Raw genomic sequence first — 25908 nt, forward strand, 5'->3', positions numbered from 1 at the left:
AACAGCTAGTACTCTCACCTGGTAGCCTGTTCGGCAGCGGGATCTCTTGCTCTCCCTCCCAAACTCCCCTGTCTGCAGCCCCCTGTCCGCTCTGCTCTTTTATTTCAGTGTAGCTGTACCCTAAGGGGTCAGTCTTGCTCCCATTGAAGTCCATGGCAAAACTCCCATTGGTTCCCCTGGGAGCAAGACTTAATCTCTAAGTTTGGGAGCAAATGGAAGCAACAAGAAATCACTACATGGAAACAATGTCTAGTTGTGCAGGAAAGAAAGGAGAATTAGTGTGCCAAGGATCCCCATGACATCACTGTCAAATAATGTGGTTATGAAGAAGGGGAACAGCATACTGCATTGTTAAAGGAGTAGCATTTGAATGGATGGGAATAAGTTTCCAGTTATAAGACCCTAATTAGATTTTATCCAACATATGGACTTCGCTAACTCTGATATCTTTCAAAAGATGTAAATGTTAAGACCATTCAGCAAGGGGAATGACATGATTCTGGACATCCGGATTGAAATCATGAAAAGTGTGCTGTGAGAAAGGAGATCAAAGTCACTGGAGAGATTTAATTTAAAAAAAAAAAAAAAAGCATGGCCCTGTAATGTACCTCAGCAAGAAAGAGCCAATGCGGTTTGGAATATAGGGGAGTTTTTCCCTGAGAAGACTAATCCATATAATGAATAAGTTACTATGTAAGCTGTTTGATGCCAGGATGATCAATTAGATCAGGCGAATTAGGAAAGGACAGTAGCAAGAGAGAATACTGGATTTATTTAAGGACAAAAAGAAAATAGCAGGATGTGGAGAGACAGAAAAATGATGTAATTACTCATTCAACTAGCAGAGTATTGTAGAGACAAGACTTACAAATGCAGAAAATATGAATATAATTGGGTTGTATGGGTGAAGAGCAAAACACCCTGAATAAGAAAAAGAAAAGCTGGACTTGAATTTTCTGTTTATCTGCCTGGAATTCAACTGGGATATTTAATTAATAATCACTGACAGCATAGTAATTCTTTCTGATTAATCAGATTTTTGGAGAGCTAGGCTTGTACAGAGCTATGCATTGTACTGTTAATATTGCTAACTATCCAAATAAATTGTACTCATTGCTCAGACCAATAAAACAAAGGCCATCAGACCTTATATACTTTTGTTGACAGAATGACCTGGTTTTCTACTGCAATACAAATAGCTATACTGCTGACAGCAGAGAATGAACCCTCTGAAAAATATGAATTTTTCAGTGTCCTATATATAAAAATAATGGGGCTAAAGGGAGTATTTGCCAGCATGTTTTATTTGGGAAATGTTATGATAAAGATATTTTTAATTAGATTTAATATAGCTGAAAGCTAAGCCAGCTTCATTCAAGAGTGTAGCAAAGTCAAGAATTCAGCAAGATGCCTCTCTGTTGTAAAGTGTCTATTTTGTAGAAATGTAGGGCTGAAAGGGACCTCGAAGTCATCAGGTCCAGCCCCCTGCACTCAGACAGGACCGAGTAAACCTAGACTGTCCCTGACAGGTGTCTGCAAATTGGTCTTGAAAATCTCCAGTGATGAGGATTGCGCAACCTCCCCTGGAAGCCTATTCCAGAGCTTAACTACCCTTGTAGTTAGAAAGCTTTTCCTAATATTTAACCTAAATCTCCCTTGCTGCAGATTAAGCCCATTACTTCTTGTCCCACTTTCAGTGGACACGAAGAACAGTTGATCACAGTCCTCTTTATACCAGCCTTTAACACATTTGAAGAATTATCAGGTGCCCACTCAGTCTTCTTTTCTCAAGACTAGACAGGTTTTTTTTTTTAACATTTCCTCATAGGTCAGGTTGTCTAAACCTTTTATCATTTTAGTGATTCTCCTCCGGACTGTCTCCAATTTCTTCACATGTTTCTTAAAATGTGGTGCCCAGAACTGGACACAGAACTCCTTCTGAGGCCTCACCAGTGCTTTTACATACAACACTCCTGTTAATATGGTCCAGAATTATAATAGATTTTTTTGCATCAGATTGTTGACATGTTCAATTTGGGATTCACTAATATAACCCCCAGATCCTTTTCAGCAGTACTATCACCTAGCAATTTATTCCCCATTTTATGGTTGTTCATTTGATTTTTTCTTTCCTAAAGTGAAGTACTTTGCACTTTCATTTAATTTCATCTTGTTCAATTCAGACCAATTCTCCACTTTGTCAAGTGTGTTTTGAATTCTAGCTCTGTCTTCTCAAGTGCTTTACAACCCCTCCCAGCTTGGTGTCATTTACAAATTTTATAAGCACTCTTCAGGTCATTAATAAAAATATTGACTAGTACCAAACTTAGGACTGACCCCTGCAGGACTGTCACGGGGCAACGACTCACCCCTGCAGCGCCTCCTGTCAGTCATCCTGGGAATTAGCTCTTCGACCCAGGAGCACCCTCTGCAGGCCGGTGTCCCACTTCCTGCTGGGTCCCGAGTCCCCCCTGGACTCCGGTGCCCCTTTCAGGCCAGGGTGCTGCCCCCTGCAGTACCCCACAGTCTCACTGGGTCTCCCCTCCCTGGGGAACCCCCAAACCCCTATCTCCACCTCACCTCAGTCTTTAGCTACTGCCAGTCACCATCTAGCCCCCATTCACTGGGGCAGACTGCAGTATAATTGCCACTCATCATCAGCAAGGAGGGTTTGGATCTGCTGCCCCATTGCAACCCCAGTACCTTTTCAGCCCTTTAACAAGGCCTGCAGCCTGGGGGTTTCCCAGGCCAGAGCTCCCCAGCTCATCTGGCCTTTCCCCAGCCCTGCTCCACTTTAGGTACTTAGTTCAGCTTCCCAGCAGCCAGGCCCTTCCCCCTCTAGAGACAGAGAGAGACTCCTTGCTCCTGGCCCACTGCCCTCTTATAAGGGCCAGCTGGGCCCTGATTGGGGCATGGCCATAGCTGAGGCTGCTTCCCCAATCAGCCTTTCCCCAGCCACAGCCCTCCCCAGGGCTGTTTTTAACCCCTCCGGGCAGGAACAGGGTGACCACCCCGCTACAAGGACCCCACTAGATACACCCAGTGAACCATTGATAGCTATTGTCTGAGTGTAGTCTTTCAACCAGTTGTGTACCCACCTTAAAGTAACTTCATCTAGACCACATTTCCTTAGTTTGCTTATGAGAATGTCATGTGTGATAGAGAGACAAGGTGAGTGAGGTAATATCTTTTATTGGACCAACTTCTGTTGCTGAGAGAGGCAGACAGACTCATTTTGTGCCTTAGCCTTTCTGATTTTGTCCCTAGAGGCTTGTGCTGTTCTTTTGTACTTCTCCTTAGCAATTTGTCCAAGTTTCCACTTTTTGAAGGATTCTTTTTTTACTTTCAGGTCATTAAGGAGTTCCTGATGACGCCATACTGGCCTCTTACCATTCTTCCTATCTTTTCTTTGCATCAGGATAGTTTGCAGTTGTGCATTTAATATTGTCTCCTTGAGAAACTGCCTGCTCTCCTGAACTCCTTTATCCGACCCTTTCCAGATTCCCCCACGGATTTCCCTCTTATTGCTTCTATAATCCTATTGTGATTTTCCATGTCCCCCATGACATCTAGCTTTCTGTTAAGTTTGCATTTTTTTTATATTTACCTGTGGCCTTTTGTCACCTGTCCCCTTTCAACCTAGTTGAAAATCCTTCTCACTAGGTTGGCGAGTCGGTGCACAAAGATGCCCCTCCCTGTATTGGTCAGGTGGGTCTCATCTCTTCCCAGAAGACCTTCTTCCTGGAACATCTTCCCATGGTTGAGGAAGCCGAAGCCCTGCCATTGACACCATTTGCACAGCCACATATTTATCTCCAGGATGTGCATGTCCCTGCCTGAGCCCTTTTTCTCTGGTTGAGTGTGGACAAGAACACACCTGCACCCCCAACCTGTGTTCCCTCTAAGGTGCGTGCCTGTGCAGCCACACAGGAACCCATCAAGGGCCACGCACTGATGAGGAGAGCCGTGAAGGCATGCAGCCAGAGGGGCCTGGAGAGGAGTGAGGTGTAGGGTGCTGCACCTCTCCCCCAGCCCCGTCCTGGGGCTGCTGCAGCAGAGAGAGGGCTGGGGGGAGTTCTCTCTCCCCACTGCAGCTCCAGGGTAGCCTGCACCCTAAACCCCTCACCCCACACACACACCTCAACCCAGCTGGAGCCCTCACCCTCCTGCACCCCAACCCTTTGCTCCAGCACTGAGCCCCCTCCTGCACCCTGGACCTCTCATCCACAGCCCCACCCCAGAGCCTACACCCCCAGCCACAGCCCTCATCCCCCTCACCTCAACCCTCTGCCCCAGCCCTGAGCCACCTCCCACACTCCGAACCCCTTGGCCCCACCCCCGCCAGATATCCTCTCCATATTGGTGCACATCATAAAATTTATTCTGCATATGGATGGAAAAAATTAGAGGGAACATTGCTCCTAACCCCTTCATCCTCACTCCCAGAGCTCTGTAGTCACTGCTGATCTGCTCAGTCTCATACCTGGCAGTCTCATGATTGTCCACATAGATAAGCAGCATGGGGTAGTGGTCAGAGGAACAGATGAGCCTTAACAGCCTTTCTGTAACGTCTCAGACCTGGGCTCCAGGCAGGTGGCATGCCTCCCGGGACATTGTCATGTTGGCAGATGGATGCCTCCATCCCCTTCAGAAAGGGAGTCCCTAACCACCAACGCGCTTCTCTCTTGTCGCCTTCCATCTTTGGGGGCAGGTGGTCCCCCCTCCTCAGTCATTGGGGTCTTCCCCTCACCTCCTGTTGCTAGTATGGCATGTTTAGTGTATAATGGTAGTTTAATAATCGACAGGGTAGACCTTCAGATTCTGAGGGATTGGAAATTGCCGTTCTATTGAAGCAGCTGTAGGTATAAAGATGCTGCCATCCTCATTTTAAATTAAAATATCCTGTAAGACATGTTCTGGCTCTGCTATTCTAGAACAACAGAAAAAGTCACAATTAGTAAATATGGGTTTTTGGATTCACTAAAAATGAAGAAGAAGAAAAGTTACATTCAGTCTTTTAAATGCCAAATGAAATGGGCATATTTTCTATAGATTTGGGCCATCTTTTTATGTTTAAGACATATTCCCTCTTAGTTATTAGCATATTTTCTTTTTCTATTGCTTTCACATTCTCCCTGACTGCTGATGGTTTGGATTATTTAATGTTAATAATAAAACATTGGATGTTAATATCCTGAAGTATTACTCTCTCAGTAAAACTTGGGGCCTCGAACTAAATTACGTATTCAGTTTTTTAAAATCAGCCATTATTTTTAGACATAACTTCAATGAGGAGCTTTAGACTTCAGGTTTCCCCCAAGATTTCTAGATGTGTGGAAATCTGGTTGTGACCCAATTGGTACTTTACTGTACTGTAATCCTACTGAATCTCTTTTAAACCAGTTTTACTCTAGTATAACTCCATAGACTTCAGTCAAATTACTCTCAGTTTATGCTGGTGTTAGTGAGATCTTTTTTTATTACCAATTAAAAAAAAAAACACCATGAATCTTAAAAAACACTAGAACATTATGTCCATGAATGAATCAATCAGGAGGGGGCTGAACAGAAGCATAAAACTTTGTTAACATCTTAAGCATTTCACTAGTGTAAATGGAAAATGAAATACAAAATAATATACATGGCCATTTAAATGGGGTTCAATCCAACTAATATGCAGCATTTTTAAGTACATACACGTTATCCTGTAAGAGCTGGCTTTAACATGGCAGAGTTTTTAGTGGCCACTGAATCAGAGCTAAGCAGTAAGCCATCCCTCATTAAATGTATTATTGTCAAATTAAAATTAATTAAAAAGGAGTATGTCACAGGGTGGCTGACCCCTGTAAGTGATGCAGGTCAAGCTTTCCTGTGCCAGAACAGGTCCTCCCATCTGGCCAATTAAGAGGGTAGAACAGGATATCACCTGGGGCTATAAAGGATCAAGGAGAATCTGAGGAGCGGGAGACCCAATGAGTCAGTCAGGAAAGAGGCAGGTGGTAGTGGCCTGGGTTAGTCGGGGCAGGTGCGAGCTGCCAGAGACCAGTGGACTGTGGAAGGTCCAGGAAGGAAGCTGTAGATGGTTCCTGGGGAAAGACTGAAGGCCAGAGTGCAGTAGAAGAAGTTGCCTGCTGACTTCTGCTGGAGAGGACTGAAGGCCAGGGGGCAGTGGAGGAGCTTGCCCACTATCTCCAGGGCCGGAGAGCTGGACCTAAGGGAAGAGTGAGAGGACTAGGGGGAGAGAAGAGGATTTCCCAGCAGAGAAGCTGTGGGGGATTCCTGCTGTGAAGAGCAGGCTTGCATTCCAGCTGGAAGGGCTGGCATGGATGTCCTGGCAGAAGAAGGCCTGTTCACCACTCCAGTGTCACTCAAGGCCTGTTTTGCCAGGAAGGCCATGTGGTCACCCTCTGTACTAAGACGAATTAGTAAAGTCCTGCTCTGTTTGGTATTAAGCATTTTATCATTTTGATACTGTTTTCATTTTTGTGTAAACTTTTTCAGGGTTTCCCTCTTCTCCATATAATTATTAAGGTTTTACCTATAATTTGTTTTTAAATTTAATACAGTAAGACAATGTGACTTCACATTTGTAATTATCTTAAAACATTCCATTCCGATGTTAAAGAATGCACCACAAAGTCAACTGCATCTCTCCTTCTGGACGGCATACAGCAGTGGAATGGAACTGGATGCCAATAGAGCAAGCCATTATGACGCAGACTGACTAAAGGAAAGAAAGTTAGCAGGAATTTCCAAAAGCCTGCTTCAGTAGCATGCCTACGATGCAAGAACTATTTCCCTTTACGAAATTGGATGGAAATTATCTGCTTGTCAAAATTAGTCAGATATATCCCTCTGGCAAGGCAGCTACATATTCTTGTTAGGAAGAAAGTAAATATATAAAGATGAGTTTGTTTAATTATTAACTTCTTCCATATAGGCCTTTGAAAAACTAGAATTTCAAACATCTTCAAAAACCTAGGAACTCCTCTGGCTTTTGTTAAAATAACAAATGGTGTTCTTTAAATAGTCCAGGATTACAGTACCATCAAATGCCAGCATTACCACTGTGGTAGCGGAATTGATATGTTTTGGGGTATTTTTGTTTAGCTCTTAAATGTACAGTGACTTTAAACAAACCAAAATCATGCTCAAGTATGGTTCTTAGAATCTAAATATGAAAACTTTGAAACTTGATCCATTCCTTAGAGAAGTAATTCCAAAGCTATGATTTATACAGTGATGTGGTCTTTCTTTCAAAAAAAAAAAAAACCCTCACAGATGTCCTATTAAATTTAAGGTCCAGATTCACTGGTGTGCTCTGGCTGCTTTGTACTGCCCTAAAGATATAAGGCAGCCATAAACTGCTTAAATTGTATTGGATTATAGCTGCTTTGCTTCACTAGAGAGTTGCCAAGCATTGTGTGTGTGTGTGTGTGTGTGTGTGTGTGTGTGTATTTATTTAAATTAAGAGGCTCTGAAATATGTTGACTATTTTATGAACAGGAAACCCACTCGTCATCAGTAGCTGACCCAAATTCCTCTATGTGCAAAGATATGGGGACTCTGTTAAGTCACAACTTTATATCTTCAGCTGCCGTAAATAGGTGTAACTCCATTGATGGGCCCAGAGTGTTCATGATGGAAAAAATGTTAGTGCTATTTAGCATGAAGGTCACTTAACAAAATGTAAAAACTGTTCTGTTTAATAAAAAACTGGTAACTGAAAACAAATAGGTAAAGTTGCAGAGCAATAGGGTGCTTGGATGAGAACAAGCTGATTGAAACTCAGACTAGGTAAGACACAGATGATGCTAGTTGAATGGGAAAAGCATCTGGAGGAGATGGTAGAGATATCGTTTCTTTTGGGGGATTCTGTCATCTCGGCTGCTTCTGGGTGTCCAGCTAGGAGCAGTGGACCAGAGTCATTTTGCTGTCTATGATTGCTACAGATTGGGATCTTTCCTTCCAGATGTGGACATAATTACAATTGTCCATACCTTTGTCACTGCCAGGTTGGGTTACTGCAATGCGACCTGCATGTGTAAAGCTGACAGACCCCGGTCGTCAGTGGGCGGGATCGAACCTGGGACCTCTGAAGCTTAGTGCATGAGCCTCTACCACATGAGCTAAAAGCCAACTGGCTATTAGCAAAGGCTGTAGAGCAGACTCATTAATTGCTCTCTAAGTGGTCTCAGTGCCACTAGATGGGACAGAACATCACACCCAGGAGGTGTGTGGGTTACACATGGACCTACACTTGCAATTCACTTGGAAAGTTCAGCTAGGGTGAAATTCACTCATGTAGATTGCTAACACAAGACCTCCACGCTACTGTAGTCCCACTTTTGCCATATTTGCGGGGCTTCTGTTGGATTTGCATGGTGTGTATATCTTCTGATATCCCTCTGCAGAGAACTGAATTTCACTGTGAATAATTCCAGTTGCCAATTCACAATTTTTCTTTGCAACAAATGATTTTTTTTCAGTACATAAACATACATTTACATTTGAAATGTCAAGTGCCTCTTTAAGTGATTGTAACTACTTTTGGCCTCTTATGGTTCCTTCCATATGTGGTTTCCCCTTCCCATTAGCACAAGTATTCTGCTAGTTGTATTTGGGAATTGGGAAAGAGGGGAGATATAAGAGGATGAGCACTCTGCATTGCAGTAGTTTCTGTGCCACAGTATTGCTGCAGACTTTCTGTGAGCTACTAATGCAAAGTACTAACCTCCACAGAAATCGCAGTCCTATAGAACTTTCTGATGGCTTACTTAGTCACAATATAATATCTGAAAAAGAAGGCTTCAGGAAACGCATAAGCAATGTATCGTGTTGTCTTCACTTAGATTGTGAACTATGCCAAGAAATATGAAAGACTACTTGGATCTGTGAAGAATTTATGGAAATACTAGTCTTGGTGTCTGAAACAGTCGCATCCTTTTTCAAATAAACCACTAGAAGGAATAGTGAACAGAAGTTGGCACAAAGTGTGAACTATGGGTTTTTTGAGATCACTAAATTATCTTTGGTTCCAGAACAGCATTTGTGAGTAGTCAATGATTTCGTGGTTAGTGGGAACTCTATTTATTTGAGACATGTACGTGGTCAAATGCCGACGTTTGTGGAAACATATTTACTCCTGTAATGTTTTCTGAGGGCTCCATGAAGCGCAGTTCATCCTTACATAAATAATACCCATGCAGTGCTGCCAGTGTCATTATCTACAGAGCTTATTTGTTATATAAATGCCTAAGATACAAGCTATTTTGGAGGCTGGAAGCTTTTAGTCCTATCTATAGAGTGGTGCTTCTGCAATTTCTAAAGGAAATATTTAAACAGGTGAGAGGCTTATGTTTGAGAAATAGCTAACAAAAAACAAGCAGCAGTTACCTCTGATTTTAACATATTCAGTCTCCCAAATAAATCAGAACCATTACTGGATGAGATGACGAAGGGAAAACATTTCAAGATGATTAGCTCATGGCTTACCCTAGGACAGTGGCGTCACAGCACACTGTTACTGGAAAAATTGCTGACTTTCTCACTTTTACCATATAATTCTAAAATAAATCAATTAAAATATAAATATTGTACTTACATTTCAGTGTGTAGTATATAGAGTAGAATAAACAAGTCATTCTCTGTATGAAATTTTAGTTTGTACTGACTTTGCTAGTGCTTTTTATGTAACCTGTTGTAAAACTAGGCAACTATCTAAATGAGCTGATGTACCCTCACGGATACACGTACCCCTGGTTGAAAACCACTGCCCTAAAAATATGCTGCTACAATGAGTGTTTACTGGGTCCCAAACAAGCTCAGTGCATGTCTATGGAAATACAGTTGTGATGTCAAAACAAAAAATGGTCTGGTTGTTCCAGACAAATGCACTCCTGTTGCACATTTGTTATTCTTCTTTTCATGCTATATGGATAATGGAGGGAGCATTTTAACTTCTTTTCAGCAAAGAGATAAAATGGACAAGAAATGTTGATGTTTACACATGCGGCCCACAATGTGTTTCCTGGGCCACAGGGGCCAGGTGGCAGGACAGCAGCAGTCCAGACCCCGACCCTGGACCCCCACCGTACAGAGCCTGCTGGCTGCCTGCCTGGGACCCCTGCCATGAGTCCCAGCCCCCCCACCACACAGGGCAGGCTGGCTGCCCGAGCTCACTGGTCGGAGCCAGCCGGCTGCCCCAACCCCGGACTCCCGCCCCTGGGAACCTGGCGGACCCGGCATGCTGGCCTGCCTTTAGCACACAGCTGAGCTGGGCCACAGCTGTGTGCTAATTGGGTCACATGTGGCCCGCAGGGGTTGAGAACCCCTAATGTAAACAATGATCTTCCAAGACAATAGCCATCCAACTGAAACTACAAAGACAATAATAGCACTCTTGCTTTGACTTACAGGAAGAAGCAGTTGCAACAGAAGCTATATAAATGATGATATCCAAGCAAATTAAACGAAACGCCTTTAAAATAACATAAGCATGTTGTCAGAAATCTGTAAACACCAGGAAATGCTACATAGCTGCCCTCCTAGCCCCAGCCTTGCTTGTCTAGTACAGCACATGGTGTGTGCTCCTGTATTCAAAGTTCTTACAGCTGTGGGTCTGATCTAACCATGGATATTAATTTCTTACTCCACTGTGCTGTAATGCCTAAGCTCGATGGGGATAAGGTAACAATGCAGTCTTATGTCAAAATTTCTTGGCTTTTGTTCTTGACTCAAAACACCAAAGTCCATACAATGAGCTAATAATGCTTAAGCAAAGTGATGCTTTCACTAAACAATATGGATCACAACTCAGGAGTCTGATATTTTTTAAAAAAAAACAAAGAAAACAACAATCAACATGAAAATTTCCTGCAAGATATTATTGGGAAAAACAGTAGGTTATCTTCTTCTGGCATCCTTTATCATTTTTAGTGTTTCCTTTTATAATTTAATAATTCATGGCTGCTTAGCTTTGATTTCTTTTCTAACAAATTAAAATCTATAGTTTTTTCTGTACCCAGGAGACAAGACAATCTTGGTTTCACAATGCAGAAGGAAGAAAATATTTTGCTAGGTGTTCCTGGTTTGCTTAAAATAAAGGAAGCTTACAAGATCACCACTGAAATAGACATCCGTTAAGCCACAAAAGAAGGAGAATCCCAGGTTACTGTGGATTCTGGAAAATCTTTTGGTTTCACTATAAAAGGGCAGAATAATTTTTACATCTGAACGTAGAGTTGTAGGGGCTCAGGACTACATAAGGATGTTTTGTGTGCTGCCATGGTAATCTGACTTTTTTTCTAATGTCAGCAGCAATTCAGCATTACCATGGTGAGAGGATGCAGGTGCTACACAAGAAAAAAAGAAAGCAATTCAAGTAATTCCAATCAGAGTACTGAATACTTATTAAAACAATGGCATGCAGGAGGAATGCTTATAAATTTGTTAAATAAAAAGAATTGCCAGCATTCATGGTCTTAATTACAATTTTTTTTTTGTCTGAAGACTGAGATACTATTTACATTAAGCATGTAAGATTGCATGCCAGAAGATTGGAATGTCTGTTAATGATAAATAATTGTCCTTCCACTGCAAATATGAAAGGCACTGTTCACTAAAAGCCTGTAATTTTCAATTCATGTTGAATATATAGAAGGTGGAAATAGTTACATGTTTTGTATTTTTAAGTCAACGATGACACTGCAGCTTTTTTTCTCAGTCCCACTTTATGCACTTTAAACAAAATACAAATGTGTTCCTTTGGATGGAAATTTTATGATAATAAAGACCATATTCTGACCTGGGATGCAGCTAAGAGTGAGAATTGCATTTATGTATCTGAGGTCAAACTTTGGCCCCTAGGACATAGGCAGAGACCACACATGACAGTTTCAGTGCCCGGTACGCCCTAAACCCTGAAACATCTTCTGGCCTCAGGACATGTATTAGTGCAATGAGGATAGAACTGTGCCCAAAATTTTTATTATATTGACTTTAGTGAAAATATACTGAAAATTTCTGTGGTACTTAGTCTAGAAACTACCAAGAATCTTTGAGAAAAAGGTCAATGCAGTAAATTCCATCCAAATCCTGGTAGTAAACCCAGTTAGCAAAAATCCATGCCCTGTTAAGACTCCAGACAAATGTGTTGTACATACAGCGCTCTATAAATGCTAAGTATATTTTTTTTCTTATTTATAAAATTGTTTTTTTTAAATGATGGCTGATTGTGATGTCCTGCTCAGGACACCCAGAACTGTGAGCCACTGTGTTATCCCTCTGCCTCAGCAAGAGAGAGAGCTCAGCTGCTACAGAACTGTGTGTTAGCTCCTTAACACACCAGCCTGTCTGCTTTGCCAGCAAACTCTTCAAGATTCTGCCAATCTAAACCTTGCCTGGCAGTAACAGTCAGTGAACTCCAGTTCCCGATTTCCCCAGGGAAGGAGTAACACTGGACAGTCACAGAAATTTAGATTTGCCTCCTTCAAAGAAACACAATGCACGCCAGCCTGTTAGGTTAGCTGAAGACTCTCACTTCACTTTAATACACAGTACTGAGATGGTGTTGTAATAAAACAAGAACAAGCTTATTAATAAAGAACAGAGATTTAAGTGATACTAAGCAAGAGAAAAAGAGACAGGTCTGGTTACAAACAAAACAAAATAAAAAACACCGTTTAGTGACTAAAACTTGATCTTAGCAAATTACAATCATTGCCTAAGCAGTTTTCTTACTCACATCAAGTTACCAGCATCTCCAGCTTTCCAGGTCAGAGGACTCAGCATTCACAGAATCCAAGGATGCTGTTCCCTTTGTTCCCTAAGTGATGGATAACTAGAATGTCTGTCTGTTTGCTCCCCTTATATTACCCAAAGTCCATTGTCTCTGCCTCGGGGTTCAGACTCTGCCCCCTCATGTGCTCTGTAAGCTGTAGCTTATTCACTCTGTTTACAGTATATGTAAATGCACTTTCATTGTCTTCTGCCAGTAATCAAGCCAGTTGGACAGGTAAATACACATTCCTTTGTCTAGGGCAGCCTGGATTTATGCCATATACATTTTAAGAACATATTTCTAACACAAATACATAACTCTTTGTACACAAACTGTACATACATCATGCAATGATTTTGGGACCAGGATGTCACCAGTTTACATATATCTTACATGACACTGTTTAGGTACATATTATGACAACAGTGTGTTGTGGGTACTGAGTGTGTCAGGCCTAATATGAGTTACAGTATGGTGGGCATTGAGTTGGCATTGAGGGGGCTCCCCCGGTCCCACTGATTGCGTTTCCTGATTTCAGAGGGTAATTTTAATCTTCCCCAGTACTGGGGTTTACATGAAGCTTTTGAAGAGAACACTGTATCATTTTGTTTTGAAAATTTATTTGGGGGAATAAGTGGATTTGGAATTGAATCAGCTTTCAAGAGATGTGATTTTTTTTATCAATAAGCTATTGTGTTTTGAATACACACTGTACTCTGATAAAACATCTGGCCAAGCTTGAGGATTGCAGTTATCTAACTGAATGTTTAGCAAAGATATCTTTCAATTCAGATCTTCAAGAGACTCTTTTGTGATTCAGCCTTTCAGTAGTGATCTGTTTTCACACATTGACAGGAGGCTACTGCCTTTGATAACTTAAAATGTAAATCTGTCTTTGAAATACTGTTTGTTTCAAGTATATGGAGCAAACAAACTTCAGCCAGTCTCGGGTCTGCATTAATGTTTGCCTGTCCACCCTGATGTATGTATCTGATTGTGCTTACAGAAGAGGGCATGAACCAGTTTGTGTTTACAGGACCAATATGTGTGTGTCCTTGTTGTGCATTTGGTTTCCTAGCTGTGCCTGGGTGGTGCACATAAATAGATATATGAATGAAGTTTGGGAGAGGAAACAGTTGTACAAGTAAAAGTGTGTACAGAAAAATGGAAGCTGGTCCATACTGCAAATAACTGAGGGACGGATTTTCAAAGTTATGCACCCAAACTTGTTTGCATAAATTTGCACGGGACCAGTTTTTACACTCAAAAGATCTGATGTGCATGTGCATGACCAGTTAGTTGCCTAAGTGGCTGTGTGTGAAAGCATATACCTGCATGCACACATCAAACGTTTGCATGAAAATGTATGTGCACAAGTAAATGTGCATGTCTAGCTTTGAGAATCTGTTCAATATACTCTGGGTCTTGTGAGTACAGAAGGGCAGGAGAATACTCCTCTCTTGTACTTGGTTCAGTGTATGATTAACTGCAACCTAACTCTCTCTCTATTTAAAAAAAAAAAAGAGAGAGAGAGATCGCCAAAAGTAGCATTCAGTTGTAAGATAGACACTCAGCCCTACCTCTTACACCACTTGCTGCTTAAGGAATAGAATACAAATGTAAGGTGAAGTTTTGTACAGCACTACAATTTTCCCTCTACTATCAAAATTTGACCTTTCTTTCACATACTATATGTTAACAATACTTTGAGCGAAGTATGCAGATTTCATTGCTTTGGGGCTTTTGGAAGCCTGGGTCCAATTAGTGTCTCTTTCTAAAGAAAATGGATAGGACAATATATGCAAAACAGCCAAGGGCTTCTTGCTAACATGCAGAATTCTCACATTATTTCTCCTGCACAGTATTAAAATTCTCCACCATTGCCCTGTCTCAGAAGTTCTTTAAGAAATAAAATTCCTCTAGCTAATGGATTTAGAGAGATATTTGACAGAAAGCTTTAGACAGGTTTTTATATAAGGAGAGAAAAAGAGAGAGAATTGTTCCTTAATAAATGACAGTAAATGCTACAGCTGTTTATCATCCTTCACTGTCATGCATGCCACACTGATTAGGCACTGCACTAAAGGTGGGGTAAAGCTTAAGTTTCATTTGAGCTCTCATGCCATTTAAGGCAAAAATCCACAGAAAACTGCTAGCAGAACTGATACTTTATGCCCAGCAAAAACTGATTCCAAACCTTGAGTGTTACACTTACAGCTTTATGCTGTTTTTGTTTCAGCTTTGCCTTTCTCTCCCCCCCTCAGCCCCTACATCCCCCTTCCAGTTTGTTTTGTTGTGTAATTGGTCTGTTTTTGGTTTGATAACTTAGGGTACGTCTACACTAGCCACCAGATCGGCGGGTAGTGATCGATCTACGCTGAAGTTGCGTATCTTAGCTCAACCCCCCTCCCTAGTGTAGACCTAGCCTTAGAGCCAGATTCTGCCAGCCCTACTCCAGGTGAGTCACACCTTACTCCACAGCTTGTCCCACTGGAGTCAGTGGCACTGTTCAGGGAGGGATGTATTATTGAGCATGCATATGGATATCGGAATCTGGTTCACCCCCTTGAAGCGTGGGTGACAGAGATGGCAATTCCCTGTAATAACTTTGGGAGGTGTTACTGTATTAAGTTTTTGGGCCAGGGATTATATGTAATTCCCTGGGGAAAGGTGACCACAACCCTCCAGGAATTAAGAACAGTAGGGGGAGATTAGGCAAATTAATTCAAGTTGTAACACCTCCAGAGAGGTACCAATACCTGGAGATGCTCACAAAAACTGGTTCAAACTAAATTCTTCACAAACCAACAGACAAAGAAAGGACTGACTCGGCCTGCTTTCTGATCCAGAAAACATACAGGATATTCTGTACAGGGGGGCCCCAATCCTTCCTGGGAAGGGTTGAAAGGACTTGACCTACTGAGTCCCTATAAGACTAATGGGTGACTACAGGTAAGCATGCATATAGGCCTTTTTATTGTTTCTTAATGTTTTCTTGGTAATGCTTTCATCTTAAGAATAAATGTGCTTGCTTATAAAGAGCTGTGTGATAACTCATAACTGCTGGCAACTATGTTGTTCATAGCCTTCAAAGAGAAATCAAAATGCAGACACTCGCCAGCTTAGGCAGTCTGACCTGCTACGGATATCACAGTGTAGGCAAGGAATTGCGCAGTCTAGAAAAAACCCAGGAGGGAGAGAGACTCTGGTCTCTGCCCAAGAGAGGTGACGACTGAGGAGCTGGGAGCCTAGAGTGGATGCCCTTAATGGATCGCAAAGAGGGACTCAATGGACAACTGCACCTGTAAGTCAGTGGGAGTCTGAACAATGCCCCTACTGGTAGGGCTAGAGTATGGAGGGGAAAACAGGTGAGATGTCTTAAAAAGGAGAGGAGATAAATGGAGGCTAGTCAGAGTAAAGTTTCTGAAAATTTTTCTCACTTTCTCATATCCTTCTCACCCCATTCTAAACCCACACAATTAGAGCTGACTGGAGGATAGCAATTGTGTTTTTATTGGGGATCAGACTCACTCAATAGCTTGGTGGTTATGGTACAGGCCTGGGATGTGGGAGACCCAGGTTAAGTTCCTGGTCTGCGCAGAGTTTTTCATCCCAGGCCAGATCATTTCAAATCAGGGACTTGAACCTGGGCCACCCACATCATGTCCTAACCACCCAGTATAGAGGCTCTTGCTTTGTCCCTGACCCAAAAACTTCCCCAATGAAAGTTTAGTGGAAACAGATAGATAGATTCGGAGACATGTTTTGACTTTGACACAACAGCATATTTTGCCAAATCAGCAAAAATGTTTCAACCAACTCTGCACAGATTGTACAACTGTTCTGTGGCAGGGCAGCTGCTCATATGTGGCACGCAGGGGGTTAATTTTCTATTTGCCAACAATTGCACAGAGAATATAGTCCAGAACTACCCATCCTAATGCATGCGTTTGTCATAGTTTATTAGTGTGAGGCACCCATCTTCCAGTGTTATAGACTGTAGAAAGAGCCCTCTGAAGTCAACATCTTTTATCAGGACATCAGCCTAGGAAATTACACCATAGTTAAAGTAGGATGGGTCAATTGCACAGTACAGTCTGTATTTTGCTACACTATATTGGCTTTTCATTTACATGGTAAAAGAGGATTATTCATTAATGGGGCTCAGTTCAGCTGAATTTCACCTCTGGGTGGCCCATGGAAATCCCAGAAGCTTCAACAACTAAGCAGGCATGAAGGATAATCACTGAGTGGCAAATCTCCTCTCTCCAGCATCTGTAGAATTCTTGATTCAGCATTCCACAGTATCCCTTTCCCCGTGACGCCTCCCAAATATATTACCCGATATTAGTGGATTCATCTTTGCCACAGTGCTGTGTAATTCAGTGAGGGTATACATTGTCAACTTGGGATGAGTTTTCAGGCTTTGTGATCAGGCCTTGAGTGTTCTCTAATGTAACTTGTTATTTTATTTAGTACTCAAAGTTTAATCGAATCCAAACCTCAGCATTGGCAAATACTGTAATGAGGTTTCTTTGGAGAAATGTTAAAGATGTGTCATAATATTTGAAAAAAAAATAAATGTGAATATTTTGCCAGCACCTATAATTTAGGTAGTGGGAAAATGGATGAAGTATCTCTTGCATCTAGTTGAGTTTGATGTGAAAGGCAGTCATTGCTTTTCAGATTTGGCTAAAAGTAGGAATTATCCTAAATGAATGGGTTGATGATATTTGAATGGCTTTAATTTAGGCAGCTATAAGACAGACATGCTTTAATTCTGTGTATCAATAACAAATGTTCTGCATTTCCAAAGAACTTCTCTCATTTAACTCTTGCCCAGCCTAGTAGACAGTTTAGTTTATTAAAGGCTTCATTGTGGTTGCATCTAACATGGCCAAACAAGGGGGCCCTCTGGGCAGCCTCATTAGTCCTTGGATTGTGACTCTAGGCACGTAGGGGAGAGCAGGGGCTGCTATGTGCCTGATGCCCCCACTTCCCCTGAGGAGCAGGTAGGTAAAGCCCTGGCTCCACGTTCACCTCAGCCCCTCATGCCCAGTAAGTTTTGCTGGCTGGTGAGTAGGAGGAGTGAAAAAGGGCAAGTACTAAAGGCTTCAAAACATTGGAGATTAAAACTCTTATATCCACAAGAACTCAAACTCCCATCTGAACATCTTCTATTGGCAAAAAACCCCTCAGGGTTCCATTCCAATAGGCAGGCAAATTGGACATGCATTAGTTCCTCACCATTAAGGATTTCTATGTAGGTCAGCTGGAAGAGACAGAGGTACAATAAGATTGAGTCATTTGAACCTTGTAAAATGCTTGTATGAAATGATTCTTGTTAACAGAGAGAAGAGGAAGTTTAAAGTTTACTCGTAAAGCCTCAAGATGTACTGTATATTAGGAACTCCATGCAGTTATCACTTAGAGACCTCCGGGTATAACTTTTTGGCTGTGCTAAGGATTCCTCATATCAGCTTCTGGAATCCTAGTTCCTTCTGTATATATTTGTAACTTTTATTTTAATTTCAACATAAAGTAAAACAATTTTAAACTTAGAAATTGTCTTCAATAGCCAAGTAATATCACCATCAACATATAGGTACTGCAGGGACACTCTCTTATATGACAAATTCAAGTTAGAAGCTAATTATAACTCTTCACATAACTTGAAAATGGGAATATATTATTAATAGCATTTATACTGTCCATTCATGTAGTGCAAATCCTTTCTGTGATGAGAATCATTAAAGATAGTAGGAGCCTGGTTCTCAACTGCTTTAAGCCCCAGAATAATGTTCTAGTTAGTGTCCACTTTATTTGGCTTGATGCCCACTCATTGCATTGCACATGGATTTTTGCTCTGCTTTTGTCGAAGCTGGTGTGCTCTGACTAAAAGTGAAATTAAGAGAATGTGTGTCGTGACTCAGTGTTGCCCAAAGGGTTCATCTGAACAAATCTCATTGTAGTGGATACACCTATTGCTCTAAGGGTGCTAATCCGAGAGGCCTATTAACTAAAATGTTTGTGCCCTCATTACACTTGGATGTAAAGCAGCTCAGCTTCTGTAAAGTCACTGAATACATTTGAACCATTGACCCACGGCTCGTCCACATGTTTGTGCAAAGCCCCGTGGATGGGTACTTCAGTTTTAGAAATGTGCTTCACATCGTACAAGAGCTACTGAAACCCAGGTTGAAGTTGTGCTTCATGAAGTACAAGTGCCTCCAAAAAACCCTTCCTGTTTATGCGCAAAGGAAATCTTGGCAAATCAATTTAGATTGGCAGCACAGTCGAGTTTCTTAGATCATACCTTAATCCTTCCTTGTGTAAACACTGAGCATTCAACGGGAGAGGATGTTTGAGGGATTGAGTGGGGTGTGTGCTTGCCCTCTTTGATTTACAATAAAATTCAATTTAGTAACACAACGATTTGTTTTTGTTTTTTTAATACCTGGAGGAATACAAAACAATACAACTAGCTGGAACAGTAACTTTTGCAACTTTTGTGTTGGAAGCATCATTGTAAATTGAGTCTAATGCATTGTAGGTTTTTGCAGGAGGCCTGAATTCTGTTTCCTTTCCTGAGTTGAAATCCTGGCCCATTGAAGTCAAATGGCAAGACTCTGACTTCAATTGGACCAACCAGGATTTCACCCATAATCTCTTGTCCGACCTGTCCAATGGAATGCAATTCACTCAGCTACCTGGGAGGGAATGAAAACCTCATTTTATTCAACATAAACCTCTGTGGTTGACTAAGAAACTGCTGATTACTTTTTAAGGGAATCCCTTTATCTGTTTGCGTGTAAGGATGGGTGACTCCAATGCAAGGCCTTCAGCATGAGAAGTGTAGAAAAATGGAGAACTCCCCAAGGCTGGAGAGAACACCTCAGGGGCTGAGAACGGGGGTGGGGTTGGAGAGAAATGCACATTGACTCTGTATTAAAAAAAAATTATTTCCCAAATCAAACCATTGTCAAAACCTAATAGCTGAATCTCTTCACTGGCAACAGTGTTTCTTTAACCTTGAAAAATCTTCTCTTCCACTAGGTTGTAGGCAAATAAAATAGAAATAGTTTTTCAATTATTATCAGACATCATTATTATTTATGTTACCGTAGTGCCTCGAGTCCCAACTGAGATCAGAACCCCATTGTGCTAGGCACTATACACACACTTAGAAACAGCCCCGTCCTGAAGAGCTCATGATCTAAAGACAATAGAACAAAAGGTAGGAGTGGAAAGAGGTGAAGTAACTTGTCTAAAGTCACACAGCAGGTCAGTGTGAAGGCAGACAAAGCCAGATATAGAACCTAGGTAGGTCTCCCAACTCCTACAGCAGTGTACTAGCTACTCTAGGACATGCTGCCTTTCATGGTAAATGCTAAGAAGGTTTAGTAAGTTTTAGAAATTGCTCCTGTTAACACTTGGTTGAAATGTCCACACAATGAGCTAGCATGAAAAAGGAATCCACTGACACTAAGGGATTAAAACATAGCTCTTTGTTTTAAAGTGGCCTAATACATTGTATATTGCTTGCTGGGTGGAATAAGTATAGTTGAAACAAATATGGTGTCTGGTAAATAAACTCACTTCTGCATCAGGAGACTCTGTAGTAATAAGTGACTCAGCCCTCAAACTCCTACTCTGCTCTGACTGTCGCACAGAGTAAAAAAATGACACTGTTCTGCTAACTAAGCTGACAGTTTTACATTTCTAGCTCTTCTATAATTAGTATTGATTCTAAGCTCTCTCTGGTCCTGTGACCCTTGTTAGTGTCCTTTTTCTCTTATAAAAGCAAGTCGACACCTGCTGCCCATTTCAAAATGTTTTTCATATACTTTGACTAGAGCTTGGAAGACTTTTGATCTGAGTGATTCTAAGATTGCAGCTTCAGGCTCCTCAGTTAGGACCATGGTACTTGGGAAGAAGCTATCTGAAGTCAGCATCAATGTTCAAGTAGGATTTTAAAAATAAATACCTGTTCCTAATGTCTCTGCCAAAGGGTACAGATACCTTGTCCCTGGCAAACAATAAATTACTGGCAACTTGTGCTCATAGGTGCTCCATTTATGGCCCTAAAAGCAGGAATTCCACAAAGGGAGGGACCACAGGGGAGAAGTCTGGTCTCTGAACTCCAGGCTGTATATATGGGTAAGAAATGTAGAGCTGAGTATTTGGTGCTTATTGGGTTTTCTGCAACCAAGAGATAAAGTTCTTGCTGGAGAAGGGGCTCTGACTGACTCACCTGCCATTTTGTTGTATAGAATTGCTTCACCCGCGTACTTTTCTTTTACAGGAGCTGTTGGCTGCCATCTTGAAATTTCTTCTTTGGGGAAACAGTGCCATTGACTCTTAATTTTGAGTGACAGTAGCATGTTGGAACACTAGGCATTCTTGCGCCCACAGTATCTGCAAAATCCTACTCTAGCCTCCCAAGTTGCTGTTTTGGGAGGGCAGTGGTTTCGGGACAACTGATAGCACATTTTTCTTCCTGCTGTGTGGTGTGAAAAAATTGAAAGTTGATGTTTTGCCATGTATTCTGCAAATCATAGGTATATCATAATAGACATTAAAGAAACAGAGAGGCAGGGTGCAGCTCTTTGGGATACCAGTTTAAATAACCTCTTCAAGAGAGGAAAAACTCGTTCACTAGCTGGTAATAAATATAAGACGCTCAGGCCTTGGCTGCTATTTTTATCAATGCTGCAACACACTGAAATCCCTTCTGAACTGAACAAAGGAATAAACCTGCTGAAAGAATAGATTTACTGACATTTAAGGAAACTTCCCTGTTCTATTCTTTCATGAAAAATTGGGGGATAAATAGTCACATAAATCTTGTGCAAATAGCCAGAAAGCAAATTAAGGACAGCAGTGATGCATCTCCACAAGAACCTTCTTGTCACGGCTTTCTGACTTCTTTGGATTGGCCTTTTTGAATGGAAAATTCAGTTGGTATTTTACACACTACGGTGAGTTTCTCTCCCTCAGCATTCATTTTGCCTTAGGACATCACTGCAAGCAGAATATATGGTATGATGGCAACCTCTATCCTTTAGGACAGCGGTAACCAAAACCAGGCTTGTAGGGACTTGATTTGATCTCCATGGGGGAGGCAGGACAGTCAGGGTGGAGGCGGAGGAAATAATCCCCTTTCCTGGATTGGACTGAACAGCAACCTATGCTGAAGCAATTCTGACTAAACATTTTGACAGTCTGAGGCCAGCAGGGTCATTAGACGGTGTGTCCTTGTGAATAGAGTACTGGAGTGAGATTCAGGAGACCTGGCTTCTAGTCCTGGCTCTGCCACTGACCTGTTGGGTAACTCTGGGGAAGTCATTGCACCGCCCTGTGCCTCAGTTTCCCCATCTGTAAAATGAGGGTAATTATATTGATCTCTTTTGTAAAGCACTTTGAGAGCTACTGATGAAAAATGCTGTACAAGAGCTAGGTATTATTTATTAGCTGTGATGCTGAGAGTGTGACACAAAACCTTGCCACTTGTGCACAAGCTGTAAGAATGACTGAATGTACAGTGCAAAGCAACAGAGGGTCCTGTGGCACCTTTAAGACTAACAGAAGTATTGGAGCATAAGCTTTCGTGGGTGAATGCCCTCTTCATCAGACGCAAGCCTTGCGTCTTGCGTCTGATGAAGTGGGCATTCACCCACGAAAGCTTATGCTCCAATATTTCTGTTAGTCTTAAAGGTGCCACAGGACCCTCTGTTGCTTTTTACAGATTCAGACTAACACAGCTATCCCGCTGATACTTGAATGTACAGTGTGCTGTTTTTAGAACATAGTGAGCAAAAATCCTACATGAACAAGTAAAACTCTTTATGAATGAGTGGGTGTGACACTCCCATCTGGTGTTATCTGGACCAGTGATCTGCTAGGTCACTCCAATCCTTGACTCTGGGAGCCAGCCTTACCGTGCTCTGCTGTGAGAACCCCCACTCCTGGGCTGTTCACGCACAGCCTCTGGCATGTAAGCTGCTCCTTGGATTGTGCAACTGAATGACACTAGCCAATATCTCCGGTCCCAGACACAACCCTAGGAACCTCCATCTTGCAGTGCCCAGTTATGCCACTAGATGCTGCAAGCTTATATGAGTTCGTCAATTTAACAAAGAAATTGATAGGTACCAGGCTTGTTATCCCACGGGGAGTCTCTGACATGCTTCAAACCAAACACACTGCTTCAGGTAGAATAAACAAACAGATTTATTAACTGCAAAGATAAATTTTAAGTGATTATAAGTCAAAGCATAACAAGTCAGATTTGGTCAAATGAAATAAAAGGAAAATATATTCTAAGCTGATCTTAACACTTTCAGTGCCCTTACAAACTTAGATGCGTCTCACCACAGGCTGGCTGGTTGCCCTTCAGCCAGGCTCTCCCCTTTGATCAGCGCTTCAGTCGCTTGGTGCGGTGTCTGTAAATGTAGGTGGAAGAGAATGGCAAACATCTCTCCCTTTTATCATGTCCTTTCTTCCCTCTTGGCTTCCCCCCCCCTTCAGAGTCAGGTGAGCGTTACCTCATCATAGTCTCAAACTGACCAAAGGAAGGGGGGTGACTCACTTGAGAGTCCAACAGATCCTTTGTTGTTGCCTAGGCCAGTGTCCTTTGTTCCTGTGAGGCTGGGCTGGGTTTGTCCCATGCATGCCCTGATGAGGTGTAAAATGCCCCTCTGCTTTTGGAGAGTTTTTGCCTGGGCTTGCTTTAAGCCACGAGGCTACATTTTCAGCCTCTTAACTATATATATGAATTTATAACCTATAACATTACTATGACATTACTGTAACAACAATTACTATAACATCACTATAACAACAATGCTCAGTGCATCATGAGCCTTCCGAAGACATTCGACATGACAAACTTTGCATTGGATACCACACAATCATTTTATAAGGATGAACACGGGGGTGTAGGGTGTTCCCATGAGGCACAGAACATCAGAGTGGGTTGTTCTAATATGGGACACACAACTTTGAGGGGTCTAGCACTCACTTTCTGTGCCCATTGTCTCCGATGGGAGGACATACAAATGCTCAGCAGCTCTCAGGATTTAGTCCCTGGACAATATTAACCATTTACATCTTAACTGCCGAGGACTGCATTGTTTCATTTCACAATGACTAACATGCCCCTTTGTTTTGTGTCTTTAAGACTCCCTGGCTCTGGAACACAAGGCAGTGCTGGAATGGATACCCATATCAGGTAAGTCATCCTGTTATATAGAAATAAATATACAACCTCATTGAGAAGTTGTTTTTACTATGCAAACCCCACGTTTTATGCAAATGTTGATTAGCTTTATCAGACTACCAAACAGACACCATTTCCCTCCCCCTATTGTCCAAGTCATGGAGGAGCAACATGAGCCGCATCCTCAGAGAAGGAAATATACCCGTCCCTCCTCGTGAGGACAAAGTGTATCAGCGATAACTGGCAGAAAGACAGTATGTCTGGGGGACAAAAATCTCCCCTGAACCCTGAATGAAATGTATGGTGGGAGGAGATACCTCCTCGTACTCAAAGTGTGGGAAACGCAGCCTTGAAACCACACCCCACTCGTGAGGTCCCAGAGCTCAGGTTCCAGCCTGAGGCTGAACATTTACACAGCAATTTTACAACCTCGCAGCCCAAGCCCCCATGAGCCCAAGTTGGCTGACCCAGGCCAGGCTCAGGTGTTTAATTGTTGTGTAGATATTCTCAGAGAACTAATAATACTTACCTATCACTCAGAGGTGTTGGGAGCATCAGTTAATCAATATCTATTAATATCAAATTTTAAATAATATATTAATTAGAGAGCTCATTAGAGAAAAATGTCATCGTGCATATGTGGTTAGGAGTTGGCATTGGCAGCCATTTGGGAAAGTTCAGCTTAATGGATATGTATTTTTATGCAATACCAGTTTGCATTTATCTCATCACAGAAGTATCATACTTGCAAGATTACAGAAGAATGTAAGTAAGCATCAGGCTACAATTAGAGAGCCCTGGGGATTTCACAGCTGTTTGAGTGAGAGCAAAATTATGTTTGGAGCTAATTGCCAGTTTCAGAGCAACCATTTCCTTATGCCTCATCTGTCTTCTTAATACTTTTAAACATAAATCCATTGTCATGATATATAGTATTTTTTTAAAATCAGGTATCAAAAATCACAAATATCACCTAACGATGCGGGCTTCAAGACTTGTGGTAACTTGTGGTTGTGTTTTTGTTTTACAGCATTTCTACCCATCTAAATTCCAAATTTTCAGAAAGCCTCCAAACATTCACCTGTTTAGCCCCAAATGTTGTTTTTCATCTTTACTTGTGTAAAAGCAGTACTCAAAACCCCCAGCAAGGATCAGGGGCCCATTGTTCTAGACCAAGGGTCGGCAGCCTTTCAGAAGTGGTGTGCCGAGTCTTCATTTATTCACTCTAATTTAAGGTTTCACGTGCCAGTAATTCATTTTAACCTTTTTAGAAGCTCTCTTTCTATAAGTCTATAATATGTAACTAAACTATTGTTGTATGTAAAGTAAGTAAGGTTTCAAAATATTTAAGAAGTTTAATTTAAAATTAAATTAAAATGCAGAGCCCCCCAGGTTTTCAGTGAGTGCCACTGAAAACCAACTTGCGTGCCGCCTTCGCACACGTGCCATAGGTTGCCTGCCCCTGTTCTAGACATTGTATAAACCCATAAGTAGGGTTGCCAGCATTGTATTTCAAAAATAAGGGACTGTTTTCTTAGCTCTCCCGCCCCACTCCTCCTCCCGATAGTAGTAGCAGTATTCTCATAAGCAGTGTTCACATAGTTTGCCAGGGTATATCTTGCTGCTCTTTGCAGCACTCAGCAATTCCCAATCTTGTCGTACAGAGATGAAAAAATAAGAAATGTCCTTTGTAATAAGGGACCCTGTCCATAAGCGATAATTAGTACCCAAAAAACTAAGAGAAACCAGTTTAAGAGTTTGCAATTTGAGACGTCTAAAATGTCAAGACGTTTGTAAACTGCATATTACATACATAAGAAAATCTGCTTCTGAAGAAAGAATCAGTATGATTGGCTAATGAGTGTGAATATTTGCTAAGCTTATGATCAGGACCGAGAGGTTGCCC

At 41.8% G+C, this 25908-nt stretch overlaps 1 protein-coding gene across 2 annotated transcripts in view; it reads left to right on the plus strand.

The window, feature by feature from the left end:
* The window catches only part of CERS6 (ceramide synthase 6), a 208959-nt gene that overhangs the window by 132260 nt on the left and 50791 nt on the right, over positions 1 to 25908 (plus strand). For both annotated transcript variants that reach the window (XM_005290402.5, XM_005290403.4), the window contains exon 5: positions 23964 to 24014. In XM_005290402.5, coding sequence (XP_005290459.1) covers positions 23964 to 24014 — 51 coding nt within the window. The remainder of the gene's footprint in view (positions 1 to 23963; positions 24015 to 25908) is intronic.

This window comes from Chrysemys picta, chromosome 11, assembly GCF_011386835.1.
Source record: "Chrysemys picta bellii isolate R12L10 chromosome 11, ASM1138683v2, whole genome shotgun sequence".
Lineage (NCBI taxonomy): Eukaryota > Metazoa > Chordata > Testudines > Emydidae > Chrysemys > Chrysemys picta.